The sequence below is a fragment of the Schistocerca nitens genome, chromosome 1 (genome assembly GCF_023898315.1).
Source record: "Schistocerca nitens isolate TAMUIC-IGC-003100 chromosome 1, iqSchNite1.1, whole genome shotgun sequence".
NCBI classification, from domain to species: Eukaryota; Metazoa; Arthropoda; class Insecta; order Orthoptera; family Acrididae; genus Schistocerca; species Schistocerca nitens.
Window position 1 is genome coordinate 487,064,284 of NC_064614.1, and position 16,796 is coordinate 487,081,079.

General features: G+C 36.8%; 1 protein-coding gene across 1 annotated transcript in view; it reads right to left on the minus strand.

Annotated features, from left to right (window-relative positions):
• Nucleotides 1-1,075: 1,075 nt before the first annotated feature.
• Nucleotides 1,076-16,796, minus strand: part of LOC126252517 (surfeit locus protein 1) — a 64,193-nt gene continuing 48,472 nt past the window's right edge. The window contains exons 6-7 of the mRNA XM_049953416.1: nucleotides 8,802-8,945; nucleotides 1,076-1,251 (exon numbers count right to left, since the gene is read on the minus strand). Coding sequence (XP_049809373.1) covers nucleotides 1,182-1,251; nucleotides 8,802-8,945 — 214 coding nt within the window. The 3' untranslated portion in view covers nucleotides 1,076-1,181. The remainder of the gene's footprint in view (nucleotides 1,252-8,801; nucleotides 8,946-16,796) is intronic.

Sequence of the window (16,796 nt, forward strand, 5' to 3'; positions counted from 1 at the left end):
TGCGAGTGATATTGCCACAAAAAATGGAGTCGAATAAACATGAACATGAGTAAGTCACCTAGCACTGGACACCATTATTCTTTCTTCTGTACACAATAAGAAATAACGTTTCATACTGAACAGACATAAGAAAAGGGCATTAGCACTTTTTTTGCTGATTGGCTGATTAAGATTACTATTTTAATCCTACATTTTTATGTTAGGGTTGCTACTGACACACTAAATTCTTGTAAAATCTCCTTGATAAAATGGCAGTAAAAAGTATTCCAGTATGATTATAAAAGTAGATTTTTTTTGTAGAGTTTGCATGTTGTCAGAACCTTTGGTTTTATCGTGCGGAAAACTTGAAATGCAACAAATTTTACTATGCAAATGGGATCATATGCTGTATCCAGACACTTGCTCTTGCTTCACGCCACTATGGCAGATATTAATTTCCAAAAGTATTTTTATTTTCTTAATTACTCTGCATAAAAACTCCTCATTTAGTAGACTGTGTACTATAATTTCTGACTATTTTGCTGCTTCTGTCATTTAAGGTGCCTGAGCTAAGGTGTCCAAAACAGAAAAGGATATGCAGGTTATAAGAGGGAAAGGGACGTAGGCCTTCCTTCATTGCAAGAGACTTGTAATACAGATAATGAAAAATTCAAATTAATTTCTGGAACCCAGCTTCTCCTATATATGTATACAATGTCTTTACCATTATTTGTACAACATATGAACTGAAAAGAACCTGCACCTGAGACCAAAACAGGGAGATGATATCCTCCACACTGACAGGATTGTTACTAACATCTCTTACTCTTCTGCCACTGCTCAATTTTGTTCAGTCCTGTCATCACAAGAAAAGAAACACTGTAGATCAAAACAGTGTTTCACAGGTTTCCAAGCTTGCCATAACATATATAAATATAAATTTTCTTCAAATCTAAATTTGGAATTTATTCTGCAGAATTCCATTAGATCAGGAATGAAAACCCATGATCCACAATGCTTCTTAATTGAACTTTAATCAGCTGTCACTCCATAACTGGCATAAATTAATGATTGATTGGTCTTTTGAACACTTACGTAAATGCTGTTTGTTCATTTTTATTAAGCATACCTAAAACTGAAGGCACTATTATTGCAGCAGAACTGTCACATGTAGGCATAAACACTTGGTTGTTAGTGGCAAATTAATATTTTCCCGTCTTATGAATGAATGTTCGAAACCATATGATAGCAGTTGCTGCACTAAGGCCATACCTGAAAAATAAAAATTGTCTCTTATTAACATACAGAAGAATCAAAATATGAACTAAATAAATGAGGTACTCTCAAGTTAATCATGTGAAGATATGCTGAATGTTGATATGCAGAACGCAGTTAGATGATTACAGCATCACTACCATCAACAAAAAATTGCTTATTTTGAATCTTACTAACAAGTGTCATTATGAGAAGAAAAATAAATTGGGTGACAGTACACAAACTAAAAGGAAGGAACAGAAGGAATGACAACAATTAGTCCAATACCATACAAGGTTGTTCCCCATCCCCAAAATTAGTGCACATCTCAAAGATGAGAAATCAGACGCTATGTAAATAATGGCAGTATAAAATCCCCCCCACCCCTCCCCTCTATACCAGGACTATTACATGTTTCCAGTAATTCTTATATTGTACACTGATCAACACATTACACATCACATCAAACATTTTGACATGGTCCACAGTAGATCAAGGAATAACAAGGGGACACTGATTGTATCATTCCTTCAAATAAAAGTATTTATTTGATAATAAAAAAGAAAAATTCACCCAAGAAAGCTATGAACTTACGAGACACAATTGCTGGTCAGTACTTATCTCCAGGAGGTAAAAAATTATCATTGATGATACACAAATATAAAAACACACAACCATTCTGGCTTTTGGAACAATTGTTTCATTCTTGGAGAAGAAAGTGGGATAGGTTGTGTAGGGTTAAAAAGGAAGGGAAACTCACTCAGAACCCATCATGAGAGGAATTCACCTGTTATGGGGGCAATGGGAGACTAAGATGGAAGGAGGGCAGAGGCCGAAGGTATGACTTCGGACGGTAAGTACCACCCACCAATTATGTCATAATTACATAATTATTAACTAAAATATTCATTTTCTTTGGTATACCTGCGTCTGACAACAGGTATAAATTTAAAGTACACTGCTTCTGCTAACTTTTGTCAGTTTTTGACATCATCCAGCACACCAAGTGGTGTTTCTTTTCTTCTTTTTTATTTCCACTACACTTGTCATCATGAAAGTAAACTGCTCCGTCTCTGCCCCTGCAGTGTTGCCGTGTCAGGTACCTGCTGGTCTGCGGTCAAGGATCACTAATTCCATGTGTTTGATTACACTCTGTCCTGTGAACTCGTTCTGCTTTATGTTTAGTTGTGTCTGGCAATGCCTAACACAGTACAAAATTGAGTGTGAAGGCTTGGAAACATACATTCTTCTTCTAAATGGCAAGTCCAGAAAATCTTGCAATGGACCAAATTTATTATGGAACAAATATAGCAGAGATGCTGAGTCCCAGATAGACACAACAAAAGACTGTCACATATAAAGCTTTCGGATAGTAAGGCCTACTGCAGTCAGGTAACTGAGGCCACACTGTGAGCAGCAGCACCAGTGCATGATGGGAGTGGCGAGTGGGTCAGGATAAGGAGGAGGCTGGGGAGCAGGGATAGTGGAAAAGGCGAGAAGTAAAATACTGGGTAACAGTAGAATGAGAGCTGTATAGTGCAGGAATACAAACAGGAAAGGGGTTGGATGGACGAGGACAATTACTAACGAAGGTTGAGGCCAGGAGGGGTTGGTAGCAAGGGTAGTGTAGGAATGGATGAGTATATTTTGTACAGGTTTGATGGACGGCAGAATAGCACTGTGGGAGGGGTGGGAAGGATAGTGGGCAGGACATTCCTCATGATGAGAGGTAGTCAAAATCCTGGTGGAGAATATAATTCAGTTGCTCCAGACCTGGGTGGTACTGAGTTATGAGAGGAATACTCCTCTATAACCAGAAAGTAGGGGTGTGGTGGGAGACTGGAAAGATAAGGCATAGGAGATTTGTTTTTGTACAAAGTTGGGAGGATAATTACAGTCTGTGAAGGCTTCAGCGAGACCCTTGGTATAGTTCAAGAGGGACTGCTCATCACCAACGACTCCGTGTGGCTAGGCTGTATGGAAGAGACTTCTTGGTATGGAACGGGTGGCAGCTGTCAAAGTGGAGATATTGCCGGTGATTAGTAGGTTTGATATGGATGGAGGTATTGATGTATCCATCTTTGAGGTAGAGGTCAACATCTAGGAAGGTGGCTTGTTGGGTTGAGTAGGACCAGGTGAAGTGGACCACCCTGTTGCTGAGCACGCTGACAAACACGACATCCTTCATTTCAATGACTGCTTCGCAGCCTGTGCCACATGGAAGCTTCCCATCAACATTATATTTTCGGAATTGCACTTTCCCTGCAATATATCCTATGTTCCCATAACCCTTCTGGCCTCAACCTTCATTAGTCACTGTCCTCAACCATCTAACCCCTTACCTGTTCCCATTTCAGCACTACACAGCCCTCATTCCACCATCACACCCAGTCTTTTTACTTCTCTCCTTTTCCGCTACCCCCCCCCCCCCCCCGCCCTCCCCACCTCTTGCCAGCCCTCCGTCTAATCGGTAGCACTTCACTATCTGCCATCTCTACCTTACTATCCCTCCCCCTCCCTTCCCCAGCCTCCTCCTTACCCCCACCCAGTTGCTACTGTTCACAGTGTAGTCTATTTTTGACAAAGGCCTTACTGGCCGAAAACTTTATTTGTGATAGTCTTTTTGTTGTACCTATCTGCAACTCGGTATCTAAAGGTATATTGCCAGATCAAGAGTGACATTTTTGCTGGCTATGCATTTACTACATATGCAGGACATCAGGCCTATGCTTTATTTGGACAAAACTTGTGTCATGCCAAATTTATTTGTTCATATGATTTTACAGGACTCCAAAGGAAGTGAACACTTCCAGCACTTTTGTTTAGTGAGTACTGATTTGATATGTGTAGTGGTGATGAGTCTGTAAGAGCTGCAAATATAATACCTTCGGGCGACAGCGAATATTCTCTGTTGTGTTAAGGTGAGCTGTCAGCATGCAGGTTCTTGCATTCTCCCACGCACAAAATATCTCACAAGTGAATCTCATTCATAGATGACACAATACAGTAATGATGTCTCTGATGTTATGAAAATTAATTGTATAATTTTCTCATCCCTTACGTTACCAAGCAGGGTAATTTGACTACGAGCTAAGTATTTAGAGTTTCATGACTTTGTCCTAAAATAATTGGAATTGTATTCACACTCCTGACTGTCCATTTTTTTGTTTTTATAGTTATTGATGGGATTGTGAGACTACCCCATTTGACAGGAAATGTCTTATTTTCTTGTTTGTCAAAAAATGAAGGTTTTACAAAATGCTTCCTCATTATCTTCATTATTTAAGTTTTCCATTGTTTATTTCTAATAAGAAAGAAATTCTGAAGGAATTTTTGGTGACAAAGAAAAAAGTTCCTTCATCAATGTTTAGATGCAAAAATCACTTGATTGTAGTTTTCTAACCTGAAAGTACGGTGCCATAGATATCAAAGACAAAATGGCAATAGAGAACAGCAGCGTTAAGAGAAACTAGGTGGTGCTCACTAAGAATTTTAATGGAGGTTGCAGACAAGCAACACAGATTGGCAGGAGAATAATTGGAGGTGACAGAAACTCAGCATGATTGAGCTGGCATTTGGACTCAGAAAAAGCAACATGGGGGAAAGAGCTAGGTCTTTGTAAAGAGGCACTGAAAGCATGTGGTATTGAAATTCCAACAGTTGCTATTCTACCCCAGTTTTCCAAGTTACCAACACCAGTGTGATATCAGGATTGCGAAACAAGATTGTGTTGTCTAATGTGCAAGAAACCTGATTGTAATATAAACAGAAGAAAGACTTATTGTGAAGTGAATGTTGTGTAAAAATGTACCTGAATGAACAGTGCAAAAATGTTATAAAGTACTACTTTACTGCATTTACAGCCAAAATTATACATTTTTAATTTTACATACGTCCAATATTGAATTTCTCTTGTGAATGATATAAAATGTATTGCAATTTACATCTATGTTCAGCTTAAAGACTGATAATAATTTTAAAAAAACTGTATTTCAATACTAAATAAAGCTATTCATTGAAAATAACAGAATCTAAACACGTACGTTACACTAAATCACAAAACTGTCTAGGGGTAGTCAAAATACAGGTGTCAAAAAGCTTGGCTATGCGGGGGTTAACAGCTTTCTCACTGAAAGTTTCTAAGCAAATTTATTAGCAATGAGGTTATTCATTGCACAGATGAAACAAGTTTCACAACTCTTACAGTATTTTATTTTTTTATCTCTGAATACATTTATTTTCATTACAAAATACATAAATAGCACGCAGCTGTAAACTTTGAGAATGTTTATACTTTTTTTTTTCCAGTCCATATACATTAGTGATTTTGGCTGTTTCCAAAGTTGAAGTAAAAAAATAAAATACTATTTTTTTTCTTGAGAAATTCTTGTAATTTTAGTTTTTATTCATCTTCATGATGACTGGCAATAATTTTCTTTTGGAAAGTACTCCACCAGATTTTAGATTAAAGATCAAGATGTGCAACATGTCCTTTTTTTCATTAACATTTTGAAATTATCACTAAGTGGCAATTGTGTAAGGCAGTGAGATGACCTTGATCTGCCTATTTTTGTGACGACTGGTATAGTTTTGCCCCTATTCCTAGAAGTGCTGTTTCATTTCTCATTATGCCACCAGTCCATTTCACTTTTAGCATTTTTCTCCACAGTCCATTTCATAACTATCCGAGTACTTTGCCTTTCTTCTCCACGTCTACGATTCACTACCATGCAACATTCCAGACAAACTATTTGACAAATCCCTTTCTTTATTCTATCATTATTCTTTTTGCCATCATAAAACCTATCACATTTTCAGAAGCTCTTTTACCTATAAACATTCAACTTATTTCCTCTACATAGCTTCAATTACTTGTCACCAAACTTCTTAGGTAACCAAAATATTTTACTTTTTCCAAGGTCTTCCCTTACAAAGATATTTTGACAGAACCTTCATGTTTCCAACATTTTTCCGTATTCCAAAGTCTTTTCTCACTCTTACAATCCTCTCCATCCTAGATTTTAGTTCCTCTTGTGATTCAACCAACACTGCTTGATCATCTTCATACTTAATTGTTTTTATCCTTTCTAGTCATTAATCTGTTAGCATAAACATTGAAAAGCATAAGTATTGAAAACTGTTGATGACAAACAATACAATTTTCTTCCAATAGCTCTCTCATCTGTTTCCTCATTGTCCATCTTTACTGACATTTTATTTACACATAATACAAGTGTAATTGTAACATCAGGCTCACAGCGAATGAGCTGACTAACCTGCACTAAAACTCAGCAATTTCGGGGCACTCTATTTGCACTGACATTGAATTCTCCAGATTCCAGGGACTGCCAATAGACAAGAAGCTCTTGTCAAAAGCACATATTCGTAACCTCCTCAGAAATTGCGTGCAAGTAGTTTATAATTAGAATACAGTCAACAGCCAGAAAGAGTGATGTTTATCTACTTTGTATACTGTGATAGGGGACAATGGGACAACTACAGCACAAAGAGCAATTTTACCCAAAGACAAGACACCAGGACCATCTTTGATGTCAATTCAGGTACCCCATGTTAACAGAACAGAGGATTCTTACACAGAATCACAATAGATCTATTTGCTTATGAGATTTGTGGTTGAGTGCATGAACTTATTTAAACAAGCAGCAGCATTCATTCACTCAGTTAAAAAACAATTCAGAGGAATGATATTATATGCTGCAAACATATCCATAACTACTATTCTAAAAGGATGCAGCACTCAGAAATTTACATTTTCAATAAGCTTTTGAAAGAGTTGAAGACTGTTAGTGATCAACCAGAAGGTCTTCAAATTGAGGCTGAATCTCTTTCTCTTAGAAACCCCACTTCACCGCATGAATACTTCTGGTACACTTAACTGCAATTCAGTGAACTGAAAGAAAAATCAGACACTACTTTCAATATGCGAGTACTTCAGTGGAATACAATTGAGTTATGGTAACTGCAACAAACTAATAGGAATTGAAAAAGCATGTAAACTGTTGATGTAAAGAAGATTCATACTTTTCTACCTAAATCATACCTCCAGATTTGCATTGGTTTTCTCAAAGTGATACATGCAAATGCTAGGACATGTGTAACTTACTGTCAATGTTGACACCTTTCCCTTCCACTTTTTTTTATTAAGTTTTATAAAATTAAGTACATTCTTACCCTACATGTTTAATTATTATTGTTTTCGTTGTTATTTAATGGTTTATATTTTCTTTTCCTGTTAAGCTTTTCTTGCAGAATTTATAGCTTCAGACAATCATGTGAATGGTCAGTATATTATCATATTTTCAGTGAAAAAGTGTTGTATAATTGTAAAATTGGCTTGTTCCACATTGTAATGAAAAGTCACAATTATGGTCCAGGAAAATACAAATAATTAAACTTAACTCTATTGTGAATATTCTTCTTGTTCTGGGCCTTTATCCCATATACCATGGGGTTGGCATATTAATTTATGGATTTGGCAATGTTAGTGGTAGAGGGTAGTCAGATGCCCTTCCAAGTAATAAATCACATGAAATTATTAATTAGTGTGTTAAATAATTAGTGCTGTAGAGTCATATTTTACAGAAAAATTAAGTTAACAAAACTAGGTAGTTAAAATTTGGAAATTAACAGTAGTTAAAGCAAAATCTGCAATGAAAATTGGTAGTAGCTCACAACTTCAAGTTCAATTATTTCATAAGATAATTAGTTTAAGGTAATTTAAAAATTTAAAATATGTTACTGGGAAGTCAGAATGCTTAGCTTTCAAATGTTGTATATCATTATGTTGGATTCTGCCAATAAGCTCACAGTTTTTTCTTCTCCCCTCCACATATCGAACTGTAGTATTATTTTCAATTAATTATAACTTTCAATTAAAATAACCCATAGCCAAACTAATGGTATCAATGGAACCAGTACAATGAGAAGAATAAACTGAACAATTGAACTCTGCCTGATAACTGTTCTGCAGGTTGTCATGTAACTATCATATGTCAGATGTGGAGTAACCAATTATTACACATCATCAGGAATCTTAAATTCACCAAAACAAACACAGTCAATTTTGGTTAAGATGCCCTGTGTCACTCTGACACCATCATGGGAGGAAATATAGCTCAAGGAATTTCTTCCCCATCTCACTGTAATTATGCAGGAAATACCTAATGATCACTATCACTAATATGAAGAACGAATAAGGAAAGATCTCCAATTAAATTTCTAATTTACCATTATTGGACTTAATGTTCTAGCTATCTGAAAATTTTTTGTATAAGTACAAGCAATAAAGTTAAGATTATCTCTGAGGACCAATTCACAGCTGAAGTTTTCACTAATTACTAAACAAAAAACACTGTCCTGCGTCTGCAGCACTGTAAATTCGGCATTTGCCTCAGCACACAAGCTCAGTCCATGAAAGTAATTGCATGATTTCTTGAAAATGGTTGCAAATACTTTCTCAGAATCTAGCTGTATTATCACAGATAATCATTGTTGCTTTTTGGATAATCTGTAAACAAAACATCATTGCCAGCAGCACAGTTACTCACCAAGTTAGTATGTAGGAAAGATGCTCATTTCTTAACGTGACCCTTGTCTGTCCTCCTTGTGGGCCACCAGGAACACTGCTTTCTGCAGAGGCATCAATGAATATTGGATCTGTATGAAGTACTTCTGCCATTGTTTCCACATCTCTGTAATGAAAGCCAAAAGTTGAATTCCATGACAGGTCTTCAACACTACAGGCACTTCATATCAACACTGCTGTTTTTAGCCTGAATCATGTATGTTAATCATTTACTGTTCAGCACTAATGACATTAAAGAAATTACTACACTGAACACAGTATGTCACTTATTTGTAGTTTCCAAATAAATAAAGCATAACTGTTGTGATTAACACAGAATACAGTGGACAAATGATCTTGCATTTCTTCCTGTATGCTCAGTTTTCTGGTGAAATTCAGTTAAATCTTGAAATAACTGTTGCTCAATCTCATAACTGATTTCCTGAAATACTGCTTTTGACTGAGACAGAATTCTTATACAATCATTTGAGTTTCAGGACTGAAGAGAAAGAGGAACAAGGTGTCCAGTTACAGAATCTTGTGACTTCTCCTAATCTCTGTATTATGGAACTAGTTGTCTATGGAATTCCTAGCACTGCCATTCATCTACTTTACATACTACTTGAGAACTGAAAATATCATATTAGGACCACATACAACTGAAATGACTGCCTTAGGGAGGATTCAAGAATTTTCAAATCCCTCACAGCTTTATCTTTTTATAAGTCCATCACACTCTGAATGCACACAAGTTGATCTTGCACAGTTATAAGTTCTTCTGTGTAATATATATGAATTTCATTTGTACCCATGACTGGAAAGTGAAATGATATCAGCATTCATAAGAAAATTAAAAAACAGAAAGCCATGTGAGCTTAATCCTTTACATTTATGATCTAGTTTGTACTGCAGAACAAGTTTTTCCAACACCAACATTTTATTTTCACACCCGTAGATACTTATAATGTATTTTGACATTCTTTCCACAATTATGTATCACTCCACATCAATGAACTTTGATATGCAGACTGAATAAGCATCTTTTCATAGCTGTAGCCAACTGAATATAACACAGTGTGCAGGTCTTATCTGAGGCATCCAATCACAAAAAGGACTTGCATAACAATATTCCATCATAGAGTGAACAAAACATGTAGTATATGTGTGGGGATGAGGGAGGTTGTTAGCCACTTCCAACGACAATGTACAGGTGGTCCAGCAGGCAGGACTTGGCAGTTGGGTACCCAGGGCTGACTTTAAATGATGAAACAGGAAATTAGGTCAAAAGAGAGAATATATTTAAGTGTATGGGATAGATGGGATGTACCTAAGGAGGAAGTTACCAAGTGTAGGCCAGTCTAGGATGTAGAACAAACTAAATATAAATAAATTGGGCAATGGGAGAGGAGGTGGCTCATGTTAAGTTCTGCCAGCAGCCAGTCATGGGGCACAGAGCCAGAGGCTCTGCCTGTCAACAAAAAAAGTCTAGTCTGCAAAACCCTCCAAAGTCACACACAAGCTACTGATTATTATTATTATTATTTCTTTCTTTTCTCAGACGTTATGTCTGGCCAAAAATGGAAAGTGACGCGGACCTTGATCAAGCGTGACTTCCTTTTAACTGTACGGTATATGTTATATTGCATTTAGGAACTTTCGGGTAATTGAACATGTATCAATAATTACAGATTTCTGTAGCTGTATATATACGTTTGGATGTAGCTGTATTACATTGATGTACTGGTGGATACTGTGTGGTATGACTCCTGTAGTTGATGGTATAATTGGTATTATGTCAACTTTATCCTGATGCCACATGTCTGACTTCCTCAGCCAGTTGGATGTATTTTTCAATTTTTTCTCCTGTTTTCTTTTGTATATTTGTTGTATTGGGTATGGATATTTCGATTAGTTGTGTTAATTTCTTCTTTTTATTGGTGAGTATGGTGTCAGGTTTGTTATGTGGTGTTGTTTTATCTGTTATAATGGTTCTGTTCCAGTATAATTTGTATTCATCATTCTCCAGTACATTTTGTGGTGCATACTTGTATGTGGGAACGTGTTGTTTTATAAGTTTATGTTGTAAGGCAAGCTGTTGATGTATTATTTTTGCTACATTGTCATGTCTTCTGGGGTATTCTGTATTTGCTAGTATTGTACACCCGCTTGTGATGTGATCTACTGTTTCTATTTGTTGTTTGCAAAGTCTGCATTTATCTGTTGTGGTATTGGGATCTTTAATAATATGCTTGCTGTAATATCTGGTGTTTATTGTTTGATCCTGTATTGCAATCATGAATCCTTCCGTCTCACTGTGCATATTGCCTTTTCTTAGCCATGTGTTGGATGCGTCTTGATCGATGTGTGGCTGTGTTAGATGATACGGGGATACGGGTGCTTGCCATGTAGTGTTTTCTTTTTCCAATCTGTTGATGTTATGTGATCTAAAGGGTTGCAGAAGTGGTTATGAAATTTCAGTGGTGTAGCCTATGTATTTATATGAGTGTTTGCTTTGTGTATTTTGCTAGTTTCTGCTCGTTCTAGAAAGAATTTTCTTAAATTGTCTACCTGTCCATAATGTAGATTTTTTATGTCGATAAATCCTCTTCCTCCTTCCTTTCTGCTTAATGTGAATCTTTCAGTTGCTGAATGTATGTGATGTATTCTATATTTGTGGCATTGTGATCGTGTAAGTGTATTGAGTGCTTCTAAGTCTGTGTTACTCCATTTCACTACTCCAAATGAGTAGGTCAATATTGGTATAGCATAAGTATTTATAGCTTTTGTCTTGTTTCTTGCTGTCAATTCTGTTTTCAGTATTTATGTTAGTCTTTGTATATATTTTTCTTTTAGTTCTTCTTTAATATTTGTATTATCTATTCCTATTTTCTGTCTGTATCCTAGATATTTGTAGGCATCTGTTTTTTCCATCGCTTCTATGCAGTCGCTGTGGCTATCCAATATGTAATCTTCTTGTTTAGTGTGTTTTCCCTTGACTATGCTATTTTTCTTACCTTTGTCTGTTCCAAAAGCCATATTTATATCATTGCTGAATACTTCTGTTATCTTTAGTAATTGGTTGAGTTGTTGCTGCCAGTAGTTTTAGATCATCCATGTATAGCAAATGTGTGATTTTGTGTGGGTATGTTCCAGTAATATTGTATCCATAATTTGTATTATTTAGCATGTTGGATAGTGGGTTCAGAGCAAGGCAGAACCAGAAAGGACTTAATGAGTCTCCTTGGTATATTCCACACTTAATCTGTATTGGCTGTGATGTGATATTATTTGAATTTGTTTGAATATTAAGTGTGGTTTTCCAATTTTTCATTACTATGTTTAGGAACTGTATCAATTTAGGGTCTACTTTGTATATTTCCAATATTTGTAGTAACCATGAGCGGGGTACACTATCAAAAGCTTTTTGGTAATCAATGCATGCGTAGTGTAGCGACCTTTGTTTAGTTTTAGCTTGATATGTCACCTCTGCATCTATAATCAGTTGCTCTTTACATCCTCTTGCTCCTTTGCAACAGCCTTTTTGTTCTTCATTTATAATTTTGTATATTGTTGGTAGGCATGTTATGGGGCAATATTTAGCTGGGTTTGCTGTGTCTGCTTGATCTTTAGGTTTCAGATAAGTTATTTTCCATGTGCAAGTGTATCAGGGAATGTGTATGGGTCTGCAATGTAACTGTTAAATAATTTAGTTAGATGTGAATGTGTTGAGGTGAACTTCTTTAGCCAGAAATTTGCTATTTTATCTTTTCCAGGGGCTTTCCAATTGTGAGTAGAATTAATTGCTTGGGTGACTTCATGTCGCAAAATTATCACTTCAGGCATTTGTGGTATCATCTTGTATGTGTCTGTTTCTGCTTGTATCCACCGTGCATGCCTGTTATGTTGTACCGGGTTTGACCATATGTTGCTCCAGAAGTGTTCCATGTCTGTTATGTTTGGTGGATTGTCTATTTTAATGTGTGTGTTATCTATTGTCTGGTAAAATTTCTTTTGGTTTGTGTTTGTTTCCATCTATTTTCACTTTTTTTTGTATCTTCTAAGTCGTTTGGCCAATGCTTGTAATTTCTTTTTCTTTTCATCTAATTGCTCTATCGCTTCTTGTGAGATTTTACCTAACCTTTTTGTTTTTTTTTCTGACATTTCATTTCTTATAAATTGTGTTAGCTGTCCGATGTCTTTTCTCAGTTTTTCTATTCTGATCTGTAGCCTGTGTTGCCATGCTGGTTTTGTGGGTTTCTTCTGTGTGTTGGTTGGTTCTGATCTCTGCCTAGTGTGTATATTTAGTGTAGTGAGTGCTCCTATATAAACCAGTACTTGTAACTCTTCCATAGTTGTGTTTTCATTTATTTTGTTGTGTATGATTGTGTTGATAGTTTTTATTGTTGTTTCGACTTGTGGGTTTTTTGGTGGTCTATGCAAGAATGGTCTAATGTCTGTATTTGTGTCTTTGTATTCTATATATGTTAGCTGCAATTTTTCTTCTATATCTAACATGTGTGTTACTTCGTGTTCTATTTGTGCTTGTTCTGGTGGCTGTCTTACGATTTCGTTTTCCTCTGATTGTTTAATTGGTGCGTGTTGTTCTTTGTTTGTTTGCTCTGGGATGTTTGAGTCCATTACTGTATTTTCTTCTTCTTCTTCTGACTGTACATTATTTTGTTCCAGTATTTGTTGTACTTTTTGTTTGATGTTTTCTAATTCTGATTGAGGTATCCTGTTATTTTTGATTATTACGTGGATCTGATCAGCTAGTCGTCGTTCTGTTAAAAATTAAATTCCGGGTATCTGATAATAAATGTTGTGTATACTTGTGATCTGTATCCAGTTGTGTTGGTTCCTAGGTTTGTTGCTTGGTAATAACAGAACATGAAGTGTCGATTAACTTCATCTGACCATCTCATCCTCTGTCTTTGTTTTCCTTCTAGGGTGGTTGCAGGAAGCATATCCTGCAAAACACCTCTATTTGGATTTAAATCATTTTCCAGTTGGCTAGCAGTGTCGTTACCATTGTGGGCGGGCATAGGGTTCAAACGTCGTCCCCGACCATGACGGCGCTTGTCCGAGGCTTCATTAGTTCTGTCCTGAACCAACTAATCACACTAAAAGGGGGGTTAGCCCTATTAGTGGTTTGTTCTTTTCGTCGCCTTTTATTATTATTATTATTATTATTATTGGTTTGTGGGGCACTCAACTGCACAGTCATCAATGCCCGTACAAAGTACTAGCCACTGTCACAAATGATGATAACACAAACGCCCAGTCCCTGGGAAGAGAAAATCCCTAACCTGACTGGGAACTGAAGCCGAGACCCCGTGATCCAGAGGCAGCAACGCAAGCCACTAGACCACAAGCTGCAGACCAATCAAACTGATGGCATGAATTTGCCAGCAGCCTCAGCAGAGGGATGAAGGCATCTCTTGTCAGCAACTTTAACTGTACCGAACTGCAACTTGGGTCACAGGGGCAGAGCCGAAGTTGCTCTGGGGTAAACTTGTCAAGATTTGACTGTGGTCTTGAAATACAATTTTCTAACCAATTCCCTAAAATATTCCTTGACTGGCTGCCACCCTGTACAACGTAACATAACTACTCGGAGTTATCGCATTATCTTCCAAATTCTTTAAACAGAAATTATTTGCATGAAATGTAGCTTACTTCACAGGTAAACTAAATTACATATATTTTCATATGAAGGGATTGCAAAAACAGATGTGAACAAACAAAAGGCAACACAAATGCTAACTTTTGCAACCAAAGATATTTTCATGCAGTAAAATACAAAAAAAGGGTTGGAGGAAACAATTGTTCAAGAACTAAAATAGAAAGTCACCCACAACCCCATGATAAGAGGAAAAAGCTAGTGAAAAGTGAGATTCAAATCATGTGATGTTAGAAATGACAGATAGGGCAGCTGACAAATGAAGGAGTAGGCAAAAGAAAGTGATATCCCTCAATTTAGTAAGAATTAGTATGATCACTTTATATCTAATATACTTAATGCACCACATACTGATGGCAAGCAGCTGCACATGGATTGCTAGAAAACATTGTCTACTACATAAATTGTGCTGTCTCATTGCATTTGTGTTCTTGTGTCTGAAGTTAAACTAGCACATAACATGCAATGACTCAAAATATGTGGGTTAGCAGTTCCTTCTGCTAATCCTTTCAAATCAGACACAAAGAGAGTCAAAGTAGCAGAAACAATTGCACCACTACAGAGAATAGGGAAAAAAGAATAAAATGGTAAAAAATAAGAGAAGCAAGGAAAGGAAGGGAAGCCGTCAAAATAGAGTGATGAAATAGAACATAAATACAGCATTGTTCAGCTTTATGCATCAAAGTTTATCCTACCTTTTTTCCTAAAGTTTCTACCCTTGTTACATTACGTGATTATAAAGATTACTCCCTATAAATGAACCATTCATCTGACTAATGTCTGGGTCACTTTCATTTTATTTCAGAACAATGAGTACAATATCTTCAGTCCTTCCTTTCCTCTGCTCATTTGTCTGCCTATTCCTTCTCCTTGTTATCAAATGCTTCCAGCATCATTCCTTTTCTTTTTAATAGTTCGTGTGCTTAGGATCGTTACTCGACTACAGTACAGGGTAATTATGAAGTCCATAAAATACCTCAAAAAAATTGATACAGATAAATGGCCAAGAAAAACAAAATAAATGATACAGTATGTGAAAGACAAACCCTTGAAGCTTTTTTCCTTTTTTTACGATGTTTAATAATGTTCTGTGTGGGCACCCTTTATCACATGACACACATCTGTTTGGGTAGCCCAACTATAACCATAATCTGCCCAACACATCAGGAGTGACAGTAAGAACAGCTGCTGTAATGCGGTATTACGAGTCTTTGAGATTTTATGGTATAGGTGGAACATAAATGCTATCCTTGATGTAAACTCTCCAGAAAATATCGCAAGGCATCAAGTCCGGTAACCCTGTTGGCCACTCAAGCAACTCCAGATTAGCAACCGCAACATAACCTAAACCTACCCAGCTATGTGCAAGTCTCTTTTCGGTAACCTCACACATTACTCTGGAAAACTGGAAGGGAGGGACACCACCTTGTTGAAAGACAAAAATTCCATGCAGCATGTTAAGATAAGTGACCCCTGACAGATCTCTAGAGGAGGAAGGGTCTGTAGATTGCCTTGTTGGCCATAGCACAGAACACATTAATTTCATCAGTATCCTAGACATGTTCAACAGTTGCATGTGGATTCTCTGTACCCCTTGTGCTTGTGTTGTGTCGGGTGACCTTTCCTTAAGGACGAAGAGGGACTTTGTCACTGAGGATTTATTTGGTTGTGAAGTTGTCACTTTCAAGATAGTAGTACTATCAATGCAGAACTGCAGACAACACAATTTGTTGTCATAGCTTATGGTGTGCAGGATCTGCATTTTGTACAGCTTCACTCTTAATCATTTGTGAAGGATTTTCCGCACTTTTGGCTGAGGGATGTTCAATTTTGCACTAACTTGATTAGTAGATGATGTGAGATTTCGCAACATCATGTTCTGACATGCCTGGTCAGTCCTAATGTTCCGCATTGCACAACCAACCATCATCCTCCAATTTCTTGTACCACTTCACTATGCTGTTATAGACTGGTGGTTTCTCGTGAAACCTGGCACAGTAAGTTCTTTGCACACTCACTACCAACTGGCAATGAATTAACTGTAGCAGACAAAATGCTTTCTCTGCCTGGTTCAGCACCATTTTCAACAGCTACAATTGGTGGTCCTAATTGTTGGTGGTTTTCCAAACTAGCCTGCTGGCACTACATTGTTGAAAAAATTTGAGAGTTCATCTTTCACCCACTGTACCATTTGTTATGTTATGTTTAGAATTTACCTATGCTGATTTTTTAAAATGTTTCATGCACTTTACAGTTACATTGTTACTCTACAATTCACAATTATGTGACTGTCATAGG